We start from the raw sequence: 15742 nt of genomic DNA, 5'->3' as shown, positions 1-15742 counted from the left end.
ATAGAGATAGCCAGTCACCGCGTTCTCCTGCCATAACCTTAATGGACTGGGACGTGCAGAACTCTGCAATGCCATATCATCCACTTAAAGGCCCGCAGGCCCACGACATGATCTGGTGCCAAATGCACAATACATTTGTTGCAAAATAGAGATTGTAATACGACCCTCAAATGTAAGTTCGAACAGTGTCGGTCCAATTACTTGGAAGAGACTGATTGCCGTGAGAGCAGGCACGAGGGTCCGAGCTTCTAGGCGGAGTGATTTATCTGTGCCACAATATAGAAAAATCAGCAGGAAAGGGTGAGCGTTGCATTCTCTCCTCCCTAAGCGAATTTCCTTAGACATGTCTTCTACCATCCCATTCTCCCGGCCCGCTTCGCCTGGCCGTCAGTCTCAAAGTCGGCTGGTATGGCCTTGGACCGACGGGCTTCTTCATGGCCCGAAACCTGGCCAAGCACCACGGGTCGCTAATCGGTGCATCGCCACAGCTCGTGTATAACCGCTCTGCACGCAAGTCGCAGAGTCTCCAGAAACCGTTTAGAGCGGAAAACGTCCAGATCGCCCACTCCTGAGCAACCTGTGCTCGATTGCGACATTGTGTGCACCAGTCTTACCAACGATGCTGTCGTCCAGAGTGTCTTCTCACAGTTTATTACCGCGCTCGAGCTGAGTATCCATCACGTTCGTCGCGGCGAGACGCCCAACGTCGTACCGGTATAGCGATCACTACCTGAGAAAAGGAAATCTTCGTCAAGATGAGCACTGTCTACCCGTCCGTCTCAGGTGCGTTATTCGCATGTCTTCCCAAGTGTCCGGGTTTGACCATTCCCGCAGGTGAAATCGAGGCGCCGATAACCCATATTCCTCTCACGATTTTTGCCACTTGCCCTGTTTTTGGCCCACCCCCCCGCCGCCGATAGCGCCACACTCGTGTGTGCACTCAGGCTGGCTGGAGAGCATAGGTTTAAGAAGGAGATGGCCCACTCAACTTGACGTAGGTCGCCGCCCGCCACAGTCTCTTAACCTCCCGAGCCCAGCAATCTGCGCATAAACTCCGAAGCGAGCCGATGTCTGACATCTTCGACTGGAGCTCTCTCGCCGGCGGTCCTCGCGTCGCCGCCGGTTCAGTACTGTTCGATAGCAGCAAGGTCCGCCCGTTCTGATGGTCTCTCTATACGCTAATCTAACCGCCAACAAACCAAACAGAATTCAAAGGTTGTCAAGCCTGAGGAATAACTCGGAATGGATTTGAACTTAGGACATCTCCTGAGAAATAGACCTCCTGGATTTGTCTCAAATGTCTGACCTGCTTCTCCAATCCTGAATTTTGTGGAGGGTACGCTTTAGGAAAGAGATGACGATGCCGTTGACTGAAAAGCGTCAAGCCTTTCCACTCTTTCAACTTGAACCAATGATCGATCGAGATGCACGCCCACCCCCTTTTGGTAACCTTAGAGTTCAACCATTGAACGAGTGCGTTGTCCTTGGACGTCGAGTGCTCGTCAAAGAGCCTCGAAAGAACATTCCATTCGCCCTCACAGATGTTCCATAAACCTCGAGTTGGTACCGCGGGACGTAGATGGATTGGACCAGTGAGCTCCGCAGAATATTTACTTTTTCACCTGAGTCATAGGCTAACAGCGCACAATCTCGCCCTACATGGTGCAAGAAGACAGTTCGTTTCGCAGCTGTTTGCAAAACTATAGGCCCCAGAAAAAATTCAGACCATAAGTTACAAAGTTTGGAACGATCTCGCCGCCAAAGTCCGCACACCTCTCTCCGAACACTCAGAGAGTGAGAGCTCACCAATCTTTATGTTATTTTGCGATCCAATGCGCTTTCTCATCAGGGGACTATAGTAGGTTTGAGAACAGCTCATGGATATGGCTAATGTGGCGATACTTGTTCTTGAGGATCTGGGCATGAATATTGACATGCACATCCTCAGCCTGTTCCTCAAGAGTCTCTTCACCGAAGCTCCGACTCGTGAGTAGGGAGAACGTCAAACTCCCGGCTCAAAAGACGAAGAAATACATCAGTCGTTCTGGAATTGAGCGTATAATTCGAGAAATAATATATTGCTATCAGAGCGCCGGGAAAGCGGAATGTAGGCGTACAAATGCAAAATGCAACGATGCTGTATGGATCAAATCTGATATGCTGCTGCAAATACTATGCTAGGGCGATAGGTCATCAATCGAGTCGTATATGCGTGAGACGTTGCTGGGTTTTGTGATTTTTATGTCGTAAGCCATGAAAACTGAAGACTGCTTCACATCAGTGCTTATAGCAAATCAGGTGCAAAGATTCTCACCATACACTGTGACTATCTCACAACAACCACACCGTCGCTCTTCGTTGGCCGATGCCGCGTGCTCCGCTTCTCCTCTCCGGATCCCAACGACAACCCAAGCGCGTTCACCTGCTTCACTGGAGGGACGAAACCCGATACTAATGATGTACCGCGCATACGCTGTTCTTCAAGCTCCTCCGCGCGCAGGCGCTCATAGTTCCGCGAACCCGAATCCAAACTCCCCTTGCGCGGTGACGACGAGCACGACGCTGATCGCCGCGACTTTACTTCTACTGGGCTCGGCATCGCCGCGAAATACGGCGCACCGTACGGTTGCGTACGTGGGACACCTTCCCTCTCGCGCGGTGTCCGTGGGCGCGGGCTCTGGAGGATGCTCGTCTGGATGTTAAGGTTGATATTGAGGTACGCGGGGAGCGAGAGTCGTTTTGATGATGATCGCCGTGGAGGGGATGCAGGTATGGAAGCCTCCGAATTTACTTCGGGGTGCTCCTTTGCTGTTGCTGTGAGTGCTACACGTTAGTACATTCATTGTGAGGATTTGGGACAATACTCACGCAATACGGATACGGTCTTGGAGCGCAGAGGCTTCAGTCGGAACGGGTTGACGAACGTAGTACGATACGACTCCCCCGGCGGGTTCTGTGTATTCCTCTGCGCCTGCTCGGCAAGCTTCTGCGTCGCTGTCGACGATCCAGGATCCGAACCTGCGCGCTGCTTATCTGCTGCTGGCGGTCTGCGAGACTTGCGAAACATGTTCATGTTTACAGAGGTCGGAAGTCGCAGTGGCATTTGGGGTCGACGCGGAGAGACAGACAGTGACGACGCGGGAGAGGACTCTGCACGACTGCACGAGACGCCGGCTTTCTTGCTCTCGGTGGTGCGCGGGAGCGGTGGCGACAAGCGTGACGGCGACGATCGCGAGACCAGTGTCGACGAGCTAACAGAGCGGGTGGGAGATGATGGAGCGCATAGTGTCCGGTCTGAGAGAGCGCGGGAGGGTGCAGGCCCAGACTCGCGCGGGGATGCGGCATCGGAGAAGGAGACGTGCTGACATTCATCCGCGGTGCGTGCCCGCTGCTCGACGTAGGCTTGCATATGCGTCGCTGTGGCAGCCTTGTTAATTTGTGCACGCAAGGCCTCTTGCGAGAGGACAGGAGCCTTCAGCTTTAACACGCCCAAGAGGTAATCGACTGCAAACATCAGGATACTCTGTGCCACATGAGCTACCGTACCATTAGCAAGTTTGACACTCACCAGGGCGAACCAGGTGGAACTGAGCAGGAAGAGTGCTACAGCCACCAGTGGGTGTGACGAACTCGGCGAGGCGATTCCGTTCATTATCATTGAGTTCTTGTTGGTGCAGAGAGGAAACCGCTGGTATATATGTGTTGTCGGATCTCGGAGACGGAAGATGGATGTCGGGAAGGAGACAGATTGGGCTGCACCGCTCACCGTCAGCCGCTCAGAGAGCGGATGTGTTGTGAAGGCGCGCCACCAGTCTAAGTTGCAATGGCCTCTTTAGAGGCACATTTTGTGCGGATAAAAAAGAACGAATGTCGGGCCACAGAACAGCTACACGCCCGAGGCGCACAATAGTGCGGGAGAAGAGAATAAAAGACAAGAATCTGACCATCGTCTGACCACGCCGAATTTACGGGCGTCTCCGGTGAGGTAATCACTCTGACGTCCCCGCCGTCTCAAATTTCAGGCCGCACGGTAAGAGATGTGCATGCATACGGCCAAAATGCAAGGCTACAGCAGAGGTGCCCCAGTGAGAAAAGGCGGAAGAAAACAGGCAATGACGCTTCGGGTGCGGAACCCTTGGCAGCGCCAATCCGCCAAGGGTTGGACACGCGAGTGCCACGTGCCCACGTGCGGAAATTTCTTCTAGCAGTCGAAGGCAAGTCGAAGGATGATAAGTGTCAAAATTTCAATATTCAACCTTACTGTAGGATATCTGCCTTATTCAGAGGAGTGTTCGACATGTGCTTGGGTCGAAGATCCTATTCGTGGAGGCAGAGTGAGAGTGAGAGTTATGGAGGTCACGGAATCAAATCTTACGTCATCCACCACGAGGCTACTAACCCCACCAAGTTCAACCGTGACGGACATGTTAGCTTCCAGACTGAAAAAGCTGGATAAGGTTGCAACCTCATTCAAACAAAAGATCAACCAACAGACAGTAATTTAGAAATTTCTTGCTGTTTCTCTGCCGGTGACGCTATCGTCATATCACCAGGTCCTACTGGCAAACTTGTGTTGCCAGTGCGCAGTCCAACCGTTCACGAAGATATATTAGCCATGTCCTATATATACTATCAGCGGCCCACTAATGCAACTTCTGCACAGTTCTGCCACCCATTTGTCCACCCATTGCTGGAACCTCAGGCTCTCGGACTTTTTGTAGATCGAAAGTTTCATGTCAAAGCTTATTTCCACAATTGTTTTGAAGCAAATGAGCCAACATTTGAGGGTAGTTGAGAGCAAATAATCATCGAGATGCAATTGCAATTTCAGTTTCTCCAACGGGGCAGCCGGCTTGTCAAATATTCTGGGCAGCTCTCCAGCGATTCTCGTCTCCCGAATTCCATACTCCCAGAATTCTGTACCGGAGAAATTGATAGCGCATCCAATTACTGGAGAAAGCACTACTGAAAATTTCCCGGAGAGATTTGGTCAAAGGGGGTGTCTACCGAAGCTGAACTAGCTTTGCAATCTGGTCTGATGAGCATTGATTCACCTCTTTCCTGTTGCCCATGGTCATTATCAAAATTCATAGTCATGTTCTGCAAGTCAATGGGTATTCACGACGATTTATTTACCATTTTGGGGAAGGAGGTGACACAGTTAGTGTAGCTGCATTACTGTACTGGTTACATTGGGCCACTCAAAGTAAGTCAGTAAACATCACTAAAATGCACGGGCAGCGTATTCAGACATCGTCGGATGCTTCACTATGCAAACACCGCGGCCGGAATGGTAGGTGCTTATGGGGGTATGAGACGAGATTTCGTGATAGAAGATTCGCGAATCGCCACCTGAATTGGAGCGTGGATCCATGCATACGTATTACGGTGTCTATCAGACGAATTCGAAGTAGTAGTAGTTCGATCATCATCGGCGCCACCACACGCCTCGCACCATGGAGACTTGGAGTGAACGCCACTGCTCCGTTATCAATGTGCCATCTATCCAATCTATTCTAAGTCCATCATTAGGTAGCTCCCAAACAAAAGTACAGTACTGCGCAGGGGAACAAGCGCACTTGCGGTAAGTACTGTAGCAAAGGACGGTGAAGTAAGGCTAGTTAGGTTTGATAAATACGTACTCGTCTTGGTCGCGCATGCAAAACCAAGAGTCTATCAGTAAGCGTATGTTTAAGTATAAAGTCTATGGGATTCTTGGACCAGACCGGAGGGGATCGTCGTAGAGGGACTGGTATCTACGGTCGTCGAGAAACGTGCTTCGACGTGGAGTCTATGGTTCAGGGTAGGGAGTGCTCTAACATAGTCTATGCCGCGGTGCGTGATCAGCGGGCGTTCAGGCTACAGGCATGAGCTACCATCCAATGCGAGGGAGTATCCCGCTCTGCATGAGTCGACTCGGCAGCTACCTGCAACGCAGGAGACGCCCAATGCCCCAGGAATCGCAGTGCAGTCAAACCTAAGTCGAAAAGCACGGTCAGCGCCGCTCGTACTATACTAGCGGACACACTCACTTCGTATCAAGACTGCTGCAACCGCCACAAGAGACGAGATCGGCACTGAAGTCCACGCACTCGAATCCATCCTCAAGCCACTCAGCCAACGACGTTGGGATTGACGCCAGCGAGCTGCTCGATGAGATGGGGCAGGCGGTCATGGATGATGGGCAGAGGTGGTTCACGAGAGACTCCTGCTCGGGAATACTGCGGCGGGCGGCGCCAGATGGCTGCGGCGAGCGGGCTTGATGGCGGGGTACCGCCGATGGTGCGGACCTGCGCGCGACGCCGGACGGGGCTGGGCTCGCCGTTGTGGGAGACGAGAGGAGGACGAGGACGGCGAGGATGATGACAGAGAAGAAGGAACGCATCTCTGGCAATGAGCGCCGACTACGTGGGGCCTCGGAGGTCGAAGAATTCAAGGGAACTCAAACTCATCGAGCTAGAAGTAGGAGCCGCTGTGGCGTGGCTGCGCAACCTGGAACAAACAAGAAGATGGAAAAAGATCTGCCACGTTCCTCCCGTGTTTTGTGATTTCGGTGATGACGCAGCGGACAAGCAACTCCGCCTAGTAGATAGCGAAGCACTCGCCAAAATTATTAGCGTCGTTGCTCCACTTGTAAGCGATGTCTTCACAGAAATGGAACATACCCATCTATCCTTCCAGCAGAAGACATAATTTGTGCGGGATATCGTCCGCACACTGTCGTGCTAGCTGCAGAGGGCCCGGGAGTTGGCCGCCGTATTCATTACTCCGAGTCGGAGGCAGTACTTGTGTTCGAAGATAGACGCCATCGCCATCGAATCTCGATCAGCTTGGGCGCTCATTGCAACGTGTTGCTTGGTATCCCAAATTCAGTATCTCACTTCCAAATGCACGTACCATACTCATGACTGACTAGCGCAGAACAAAGCAGTGGAATCTGCTGAGATGGCGACAAGGTGTTGAGTGCTGCAATTGTCCAGGGTTGATAGTGTAGATAAGAACTACCGAAATTGCGCAAAACCTACTTTATCAGACGCGTAATTTTGCCGGAGTTCGAGACACGCGCTAGCGCGGCGGAAGTTTACGACGCCCTGCTAGTAGCATGCTGTTCGTCTGCAAATGAGTATCTCAGAGGCTCCGGCGGCCGCGATGTTCACAAACATCCTGCAGGGCAAGCCAGACGCGGATATGCACCACGGTATGCAGTGGGAATGACTCTCCAGAGACACATCCGGAGGAGCAGCATCGCGGCATGCAATTCTGAGTTAGTGAATGCACTGACCGATGGCATCTGGTCAATGGCGAGTCTGCCAGCTGCAGCTCTCAGACACCAATTCGGATGGAATCAATGCCTGCGGGAAAATGCGAGATCGGTCAGCTAGAACATACAGAGAAGGATACCGATCCTCGGATGGATTCAGTCATCGTACCTACGTCGAATGCACGCAGATATCAACAGAGGGGCTGACCAACGAATATTCGAAGTTGTGGCGAATGCAATGAGACCTCTAAGGGGCATGTCGAGACGATACGGGATGGCGAAGGAACCACATCTTTGGATACAGCAGAGACAAGGTTGACGTGCACAACCCAGCGTGGGTGACTCTCGAATTGCGTATGCTGTCAGCCAGTATGTTCGAGAACTTCAGGGAGGCTTCACCTAATTTAGGGAATGTCCGGGAAGACCTGGTCAACTTCCGAAAAGGTCAGTCACAAACCGCAAATGAAGCGACCGACGTCTGGAAACTGAATTTCCGTCAAACTACTGGCAGCCAACTTGCATTCCTCGCACAACAACAATCCATAAATCCATACAACAAGAGAAACTCAACGATTATCATATCCGTTCAACAACCGCATTCCCGAATGAATCAACCACCTCGCTCTGGAGAGCGCCTCTCCTGAGGTAGTTCTAAAGCCTTCTTCTCTCTCCACTCGCATCCCTCTTTGTACTCACATGACCTATTATTGCTCATCAACCGTCAATGAGACAGGAAAATAAGATGTATGACTCACCAACAGCGCCCCGTGTCCTCGATTTCCACGCCGTGCGGCGGTCGCTCGCCGTGCCACCACTGCAGGACACCGGTCAAGTACCCATCCAACAGGTCATTGTCCATAACAAACTCCCTCGAGCCGAGGATGTGCGCTTTCTCATGAAGCTCGGCCCCTGAGATGGGCGTCTTTTCGCCATCGCTGGTCTCGTTCTCGCCATCCACCGATGTACCCTCCGCACCACTGTCGGTGTCAACAGCGGTGCCCTCCACGGTGTCGTTGACGGCAACATCTAAAACGGTAGACTCTGCAGCGGTATCAATATGAGGGACCGCCTCAGCGGCAGGTTCCCTACGGCGCTTGGAAGAGTTCGATGAGAGAATTTCCTCTAGAAGTGTCAATAATGGCTTTCCCCCGTGCAGGTCACGTTGAAGGGGATCCGGCTGCGCCCTCGTAGCAACGTCCGGTGACCGACCTGGTTGTGTCAGGATGCCCATGTCGCAGTCCGCTGCACGCCCTCCGTCGACGGAGTCCTTCAAGCTCTCGGCGATGGCCCGAGCCAGCGCATCATCGCCGCCTTCGAAAAGGATAGGGGTCTGATTCAAACTCGCTTGCAACGCTGGCGCAAGGTCCGCGTCTACTTTCCGTTCTTTCTCTTTGCCACCACGTCCTCCCTTGCCCTTCTTGCTACCCTGCAACCTGTAGATTAGCTCCATCGTACTGTCGACGCCGTTAACGTCCAGCGCCTCCACGGTGTGCATCCAGAGCGCAGTGAGGTCATCAAGACAGCTGATGATAGGCGCATTACTATGCCCACTCGCATACTCAGCATCGAGCAGCAAACTGGCCCCTTGCATAAATATTTCTGAGAATGGGCGCATGGGATCCAAGCCAAATTTCTCCCATAGCAAAGCGAAGTCAAGTGGCTGGACGGCGAGAACGCCCGGGACTGCTGGTGAAGCAACCATGTTGCTGAGAAGTCGGTGGTATATCATGAGCTGCAGACGCGATTGCAGTGCATCATGCTCCGACGGGAGGGTTGGCGAGCGGCGCGTCTTGGTATCTGAAAGATGGAGGGTGAACGACGGTGTTTCATTCGCAACCTGCACATTGGCGCTGGAATCCTCTGCTCGCCCACTCGTAGCTTGTGAGATTTGGAAAAACGTGGAGATTTGAGCTTGCGACAGCGAAGGTGTCCTGCGACTGTGCCTCTTCTTGGACTTCGAAGGAGTCGACGGAGAGCAGCGTTGATTTGGACTGCGAAGCGGGGTCCCATTGTTTGCCTCCGCGCCGATAGGCCTTCGGACAATTTCGTCCTGTGGATACTGTGAGAGATAAGAAAAAAATGCCTGCAGAATACACTTACAACGATACCAATAACGGGCTCGCCGTGGATGACACCGAAAACATCCATCTCACGCTGTAGGATACGTCGGGAGCTTGCACGCATAAAAAGGAATGGACTTACACAGAATCCTTTCTCCATGAGATCATGTAAGCACAAGATCATGTTCATCGTCCTGGCAACACCAATGTAAAGCATGAAGAGAGGCAGACCGAAGGAAAACTACTTACCGCAGAGCCCAGCGTTCTTCCCGCGTTTTCGTTGCAATTTGAATTTCCTCCGGTCGAATTTCGCGCTCCAGGGCCTTGTGTATTGACTATCCGGAGATGCAACGACCTTTCACACAACTGGCGTACAACAGGCGTACCTTGCCTTTTTGCATAGTGTTATCCCGTTTCTTCGCCGTGTTCTGATTGACTTTGATGGTCTTGCCTTGGGCAGTGACGAATGACGCTGGCCTATCCTGCAGTTTTTTCTTTCGCCCTTGCCGAAGCCCATAGTCGTATTGGACTTCGCACCTTCAACACAACGTTCAGGGAGATTCGTTCATACTGTAGCTGCATACACACCAAGCAGGACCGACCAGGTCTGTCACTGACAGCCAAGGGCGCCTCCTGAACTGCTCAAAAGGACTCGTCGGTGCGCTCTGTGCCTTATTCGCGATTCCCTTCACAGAACAATAGTCAGCGATGCCCTCTACCTCGATGGCGACACGAGGACCTCCGCTGGGGGCGCCGGCGAGGCAGAGCACGTCGATGTGTGCAAAATCTTCCGCTGAGAACTCTGAAAAGTCGTACGCTTCGTATTCGTCGGGCTCGTGGGGTGGCCCGCTTTGTTGGGACTCTGTCTGTGTGGACGGCGCAAGGAGCAGATCCAGCGCACACAACTCGGCATCGTCGAACTCCTTGAGGTCGTATACATCGTATTCGTCAACATCTTCTGTTTTCGACATGCTATGTCAGATTATGGTGAGAAAGGAGAACCAAGTCCATAACTAGTGTACAGGGGCCGAGCGCCGAGGGTTGAACTTAGACTGGCAGACGCGATCACGTGTGGCACGGACGGCAGTCACACTCAGACTGAAATTGCACAACGGTTGTCACAAAGGAATACCAGCTGTGGAGATGCTGGGGCGGTACAAGTAACAAGATCCACTCCGACAAGTACAGACGGCAGATACTACTTTCCCGAGATGTTGCTGTGCATTGGATCAACGGTGCAAAGAACGACCATTTTACGGACTGCAAGCAGCTGAGCATGTTAATTGAACGAGGTACGGTGATCACTGGTATTCCTCTGACTCACTCTTGACGATTCCATTCAGGCAGTCATACCGTCGTTCTGCAGAAGTGCGAGCATTGCTTCCAACACAGGGTTGTTCGATCCGACATTCAATGTTGTACCCTCTTCAATGCACCGCTTAAGCCGCACATCCAATAATAGCCTGCAATAGTCGGATTTCCAGCGATATGAATGAACGGTCTTCAACAATAAGGCAACACGTACCGCAATTGGTTGACAAGGACGCCAATGCGAGGCCACGCCTTCAGCTTGATCCAGGAATCCCTGCTTCCTACGGTTAACCCGCCGCCGATGTGATTCACCGTGACAGGTCCACCGAACAAGAGCAAGCCATATAGCGAAACCTAATTGGTGAAGGCATCAATGAGGTTCTCTATCTGGTGAGTTTTACGCCAACCTCCGTCACATCTCGCAGAAAGACCTTCGTTGTCAGTTGCTTCTGGAAGTATGCAATGAATGGCACACGCCATGCTGTCTCCCCAAACATCATGGATGCCGGATGAAGGAACACGCGTCCGTCTCGCAGATCATAGATACGGAATTCGCGTGCGCTGTTGTCACGCTGCACCGTGCCTGCTTGCACTTTGTCAAATTTAATAGCAGAATTTGGCAATACGACACGAGCGATCCGGGGCCAAAGTCCACCGAGGATCACGCCTTTGAGAAGGTTCTCGTTCGTGCTATTGGTATTCAACGTTGAGTCCGAGGGCGTTGCACCGAAAGGAATGAACCCTAGATCGGAAAGTGCGAAAACAAAATCCTGCCGGAGCGAACTGATCTCCCGTATTGTTGAAGGGGATATGAAGTTCTATAGTTTTGAACGCATTGGCTTTCCGATAAATGTGAAAAGCGAAGGAAAAACACACTTCCTCGCAGAACGATCTGAGCGCGCTCTGCGACTTTCCTACAGAACGTAGGCGCATGCATTCATCGTATGCAGTCATGTCGGTGAGGAGGTCGCTATTCCCTCTTGCGAACCGCGCTCGCGCACTACAGTCGTGCATTCAGCGAACTTGACAAGGCCCAACAGGTCAAAAACATACCGGCTAGCTTCTTCTCGTTTCTCCATGGGGCTCACAAATAATGGTTTACCAGATAAACATGCCGCAATGGTCAGTATGGGACCCAAGCATTGAAAGATCGTGCCCAGGATGAGCATCTATCATCATATGAGAGGGGAGAACACATAATGCCAATGATTCCAAACCTTTCCGAGCCGCAAGTCAACAGGAAGCATTGCCTGAGAACCGTGATTATGAAAATTGATATGGAACCAGGATGAAACTGAACGCAAACCATTTGTCGACCCAGAGGCGTCAGCTCGCCGTGCGGTGTAGTGGCAGCTAAATCCTCGAGGATTGACAGGGCGTCATCCATGGCGGCGATGTTCGGCGGATCGATAGCTCGAGACAGGAATTTCTCCAGCAATAAATGAGCAACGAACTTATCGGTCCATCACAAGGCGTACCTTCACATCATGGTGGACAATCTTCACTGTCAGCGCAATGCTTTCAAGAGGCACTCTCTGAATTTCAGGAATAGGGAATGTGGCGAGTTTCTTCTCCTGTGCTGCTGTGTAAAGTTTGTAGCAAACTCCAGGCTGTGTGCGACCGGCTCTTCCACGCCGTTGTCGCGCAGCTGCACGTGTAACCCACTGTTCTGCAAGCTTCGTCAATCCCGTCTCCGGGTCGTAATGCGTTTCCTTCACTTTGCCTGAGTCGATGACATAGATCACGTCGTCGATGGTAATGGACGTCTGCACAACAAAATCAATAATATTCAACTACTGGTACTAAAGAAAACTTACTTCAGCGACATTTGTAGCTGCGATTATTTTCCATCCTGAGGTACGTTTGAAGACAAGCCGCTGCTCATCGTTCGATAGATTGGCATGAAGAGGCAGGACGCGCGCTCCACCGACAGCACGTAATTTATCAATGCACTGTCGAATCTCCTGCACACCGGGGAGGAATATTAAGATGCCACCCGACTTCTCAGCTGTTGAGACTATGTGCTTCACGAGGGCTGCAATCAGCTGACCAGAGATCGTTACCGGCAAAAATCGATATGGAATACACTGTAGAACTTACCTCATAATCGATCCTGTCAGATCGACTAATGCTTTGGATGGCGCGTAAGCACTCTTCATCAAGACCTTTCTTTACTAGCTCGTCCGTCAGCTCCCCCTCATCCAGCTTCTTCGGTGTCCTTGAAGTAGGCATGCGATAGCTGAGCGATGGTAAGAAATCTTCTATATATTTGTCCTCGACTGGATGCGTGAACCCAGGGATGGTGAGTAGAGGTGCATTATCGAAGTATCGCATAAAAGTCTCGTGATTGATGGTAGCAGACATGAGAATGACTTTCAGATCGTGCCGTGTCTTGAGTAATTCCTTCAGCTCGAGCAGGAGGAAATCCCCGTCGACTGATCGTTCATGCACCTGAAGCATAGAATTATCAGATTTTCCGCCTTCCATAAATCGTTACTGCTGTGTACCTCGTCGACAATGACGTGAGTGATAGCTTCTAGTCTGTCTCCGGATCCCAGGCGTCTCAGCACGACCCCAGTGGTACAAAACAACAATTTGGTTCGCTTGTCCTGCTTACTCTCACCACGAATGGCGTACCCGACCGACCCGTCGTTCAATCTCTCGGCTGAGACACGACTAGCGACACCAATTGCAGACAGCCTACGTGGCTGCGTCACAATTATAGATGTTTTCGATCCATGGCCAGTCATCACGAGTGAATCAAGTATGAACTGAGGGACTAAGAATGGATATCAGCGGAGGCCAAGATTTGAGAGACATTGGGCATACGCTGCGTTGTCTTCCCACATCCTGCAGATTCCAAGTGTTAGTTTGCTATTGCACTGTCTGATGAAGATACTGACCAGTTTCTCCCACCACGACAACACATTTGTTACGCTCAAGAAGCTTGAGAAAACGACCTCTGGAAGCGAATGCGGGCAACTTCTGTCTAGTGGAAAGAACCGAGGCATATTCGTCACTACGACGGACTGCCTCAAAGTCCTCCTTCACGCGGACATCAGTACGATCATCCTGCTGGCGACCACGCAGTTCCGTTCTGCCGCGTACAGGTGTTGCAGGGGAAACGTCAGTGGGTCCACTTTCTAGAGTGCCCACAACCTGCGGCATAAGATACTGCAACACAACGGACATCTCTGGGGGGCCGTTGTCTTCGATTGCTGCCCATTCTTCCTCGAGTAAGCGTACTGCAGACATGAAAACACTTTCACCCGGCTCAATAAGTGTATTCGCTTTGAAGGCAAGCAGTAGCTTTGAGACAAGATGGAGTCGAACGTAGGCTGCTATCGAAGTCGATGTGATGTACATGGGAGGAGGCGTGCCATGTGTAGGTAATGTGCGCTGGGCTGAGACGATAACATTCAGGCGCATAGGAGCAACCGGCAGCGGAATGACAAGTTGAGAGGACTCAGAGAAATATGCTCCAAACGAGTTCAGCTCGTCTTCATCAAGTGCTTCCATGTCACCTTCCGCATCTGGTGTCGCAACGGCTTCCGCGTCTTCTCCGATGAGCCTAAAGTTTAGAGCACGAAGCAAGAGTGCCCAGCTCTTTGCCGAACCTTCTTCGGACAGACATTCCTTTACCACATGTGCAGGCCACCCACACTCCTTCACAGCTCTGTCTTCTATCCATCTCTTCTTCAGATCCTCGGTCCCAGAGTGTGTTGAGGTCACGAAAGGGTTAGACGAGTTCACGGATGGGAGGAACCGCTGCGGAAGATCGCACTCGGGTACCTGTAGGATTAGATATTCGATACACGCCTGCACAGGTGAAAGTCTCCGCCAAAGACTCGATATTAGTGGTGATGGATCAGAGAACGCAGCGAGAGCCTTGCGAGCTTGAGCAATCGTGAATCCCAGATGATTCAGTTGCTGCAAAACGTGCTGAGCATCTGTGGAAGAAAGAACAAGTGTTTCAGCACCCGCTTCCGGGTACAGCAATATTGCCTTGATAGAAGCTCAGTAATCTAAGGATAACAAACCGAGTACGAACTCACCTTCTTGACGGCTTCCTCCACAAAGCTCCGCATCGCAGCAGCCATCTTAACCTCAGGAGCATTTGCAAACTCGGTAGAAGCGCGTACTCCACCAAAACTTTGAGCCTGTTGACTAGATTCCTCTTTCTTCTGTGCAACCTTGGCCTGTCGTTCGGCTACAACTTTGCGAGCCGCAAAAGGATCCGCGTCATACATCCATTTCTGATGTTCAGGCGCATTTTTGTGCTCCGCAGCTAGTTCATTCCAGTACTCACGGGGGCCAGCAGGAAGAACGCGGTTCAGCTGAATCCCGTTGCAGAACTGGCCAATTGCAAATATGTCCATCAGTGTGCTTTGAGTACAACAAGACATACGAACTCGATATAATGCATAAGTCGCACCCCAATGACGAGCCTCGAGTGCTGAAGGGGATATGTACGCGGGATGAGGCTCCAGATGCACAGATTCCTTCTCAGAGGTCTTCTTGTTGGTCATACTCAGTGTCACCGCGAACGACCAACCATTCCCTTGCTTACGCTATACATACGAGAATTATTGAGAGGCAGAAAACACAGGACGTTGTTGTGCTCACAGCATCCACGATCGGCTTGTCCCAGCCGTTCTTCAGACATCTACGACGAGCAGTTAGTCACAGTCAAAGTCCAGATCGAAAAGAATTGGTCTCTCGATGTCGCAAAAATGCGGGCCAGCGTTGTGATGTGGAGAAAAATGTCTCGTCGACAGACCACGCTGGGGCACCGCCTGTAGAGAACAATACTGTAAAACATGTCGGCTGCACCTCTCGTGAAGTAAGCTCAAAGGATATTTGGAACCTGGAGGAAATAAGGGTCTCTCCTCCGCACCTGATGTCTTAACAACATCTGTCGGCTTGGATGACTTTGACGAATTTCCCGCATTGCCAGATTTCACAATGCCTCTCTTCGGAGGCATCAACGAACGAGAACTCCGGGTGGGGTGGAATGGGTGTATACTGTACCATTTCGATCTATTTGACACCTGGTGTGATGCGTGACAGCGTGGGACTAAAAGGTAAAGCCATTTCTAACTTACTACAA

At 51.5% G+C, this 15742-nt stretch overlaps 4 protein-coding genes across 4 annotated transcripts; all 4 read right to left on the bottom strand.

Annotated features, from left to right (window-relative positions):
* Positions 1–2326: 2326 nt before the first annotated feature.
* SCP_0101320 (hypothetical protein) lies at positions 2327–3658 on the bottom strand (the record flags this gene model as incomplete). Its single annotated transcript, XM_027752371.1, has 3 exons — positions 2327–2814; positions 2869–3523; positions 3569–3658. The coding sequence occupies 3 exons, from the start codon at positions 3656–3658 to the stop codon at positions 2327–2329; spliced, it is 1233 nt and encodes a 410-aa protein (XP_027608172.1).
* A 2370-nt stretch (positions 3659–6028) lies between these two features.
* Positions 6029–6385, bottom strand: SCP_0101310 (hypothetical protein; the record flags this gene model as incomplete). Its single annotated transcript, XM_027752370.1, has 1 exon — positions 6029–6385. One exon carries the CDS (start codon positions 6383–6385, stop codon positions 6029–6031), a length of 357 nt encoding a protein of 118 aa, XP_027608171.1.
* Positions 6386–7871: 1486 nt separating this feature from the next.
* On the bottom strand, positions 7872–10292 carry SCP_0101300 (hypothetical protein; the record flags this gene model as incomplete). The annotated part of the gene is made up of 7 exons (XM_027752369.1): positions 7872–7962; positions 8017–9311; positions 9362–9415; positions 9464–9515; positions 9571–9656; positions 9708–9858; positions 9910–10292. 7 exons carry the CDS (start codon positions 10290–10292, stop codon positions 7872–7874), a joined length of 2112 nt encoding a protein of 703 aa, XP_027608170.1.
* Positions 10293–10660: 368 nt separating this feature from the next.
* On the bottom strand, positions 10661–15161 carry SCP_0101290 (Putative DEAH-box ATP-dependent helicase; the record flags this gene model as incomplete). The annotated part of the gene is made up of 15 exons (XM_027752368.1): positions 10661–10784; positions 10847–10986; positions 11040–11450; positions 11509–11632; positions 11686–11801; positions 11850–11882; positions 11939–12061; positions 12111–12398; positions 12450–12677; positions 12733–13083; positions 13140–13411; positions 13462–13482; positions 13536–14637; positions 14688–14987; positions 15045–15161. The coding sequence occupies 15 exons, from the start codon at positions 15159–15161 to the stop codon at positions 10661–10663; spliced, it is 3750 nt and encodes a 1249-aa protein (XP_027608169.1).
* Between the last annotated feature and the right edge of the window lie 581 nt (positions 15162–15742).

The sequence above is a fragment of the Sparassis crispa genome, assembly GCF_003851025.1.
Source record: "Sparassis crispa DNA, contig_000000F, whole genome shotgun sequence".
Lineage (NCBI taxonomy): Eukaryota > Fungi > Basidiomycota > Agaricomycetes > Polyporales > Sparassidaceae > Sparassis > Sparassis crispa.
This window is presented reverse-complemented; position numbering and strand designations above follow the sequence as displayed.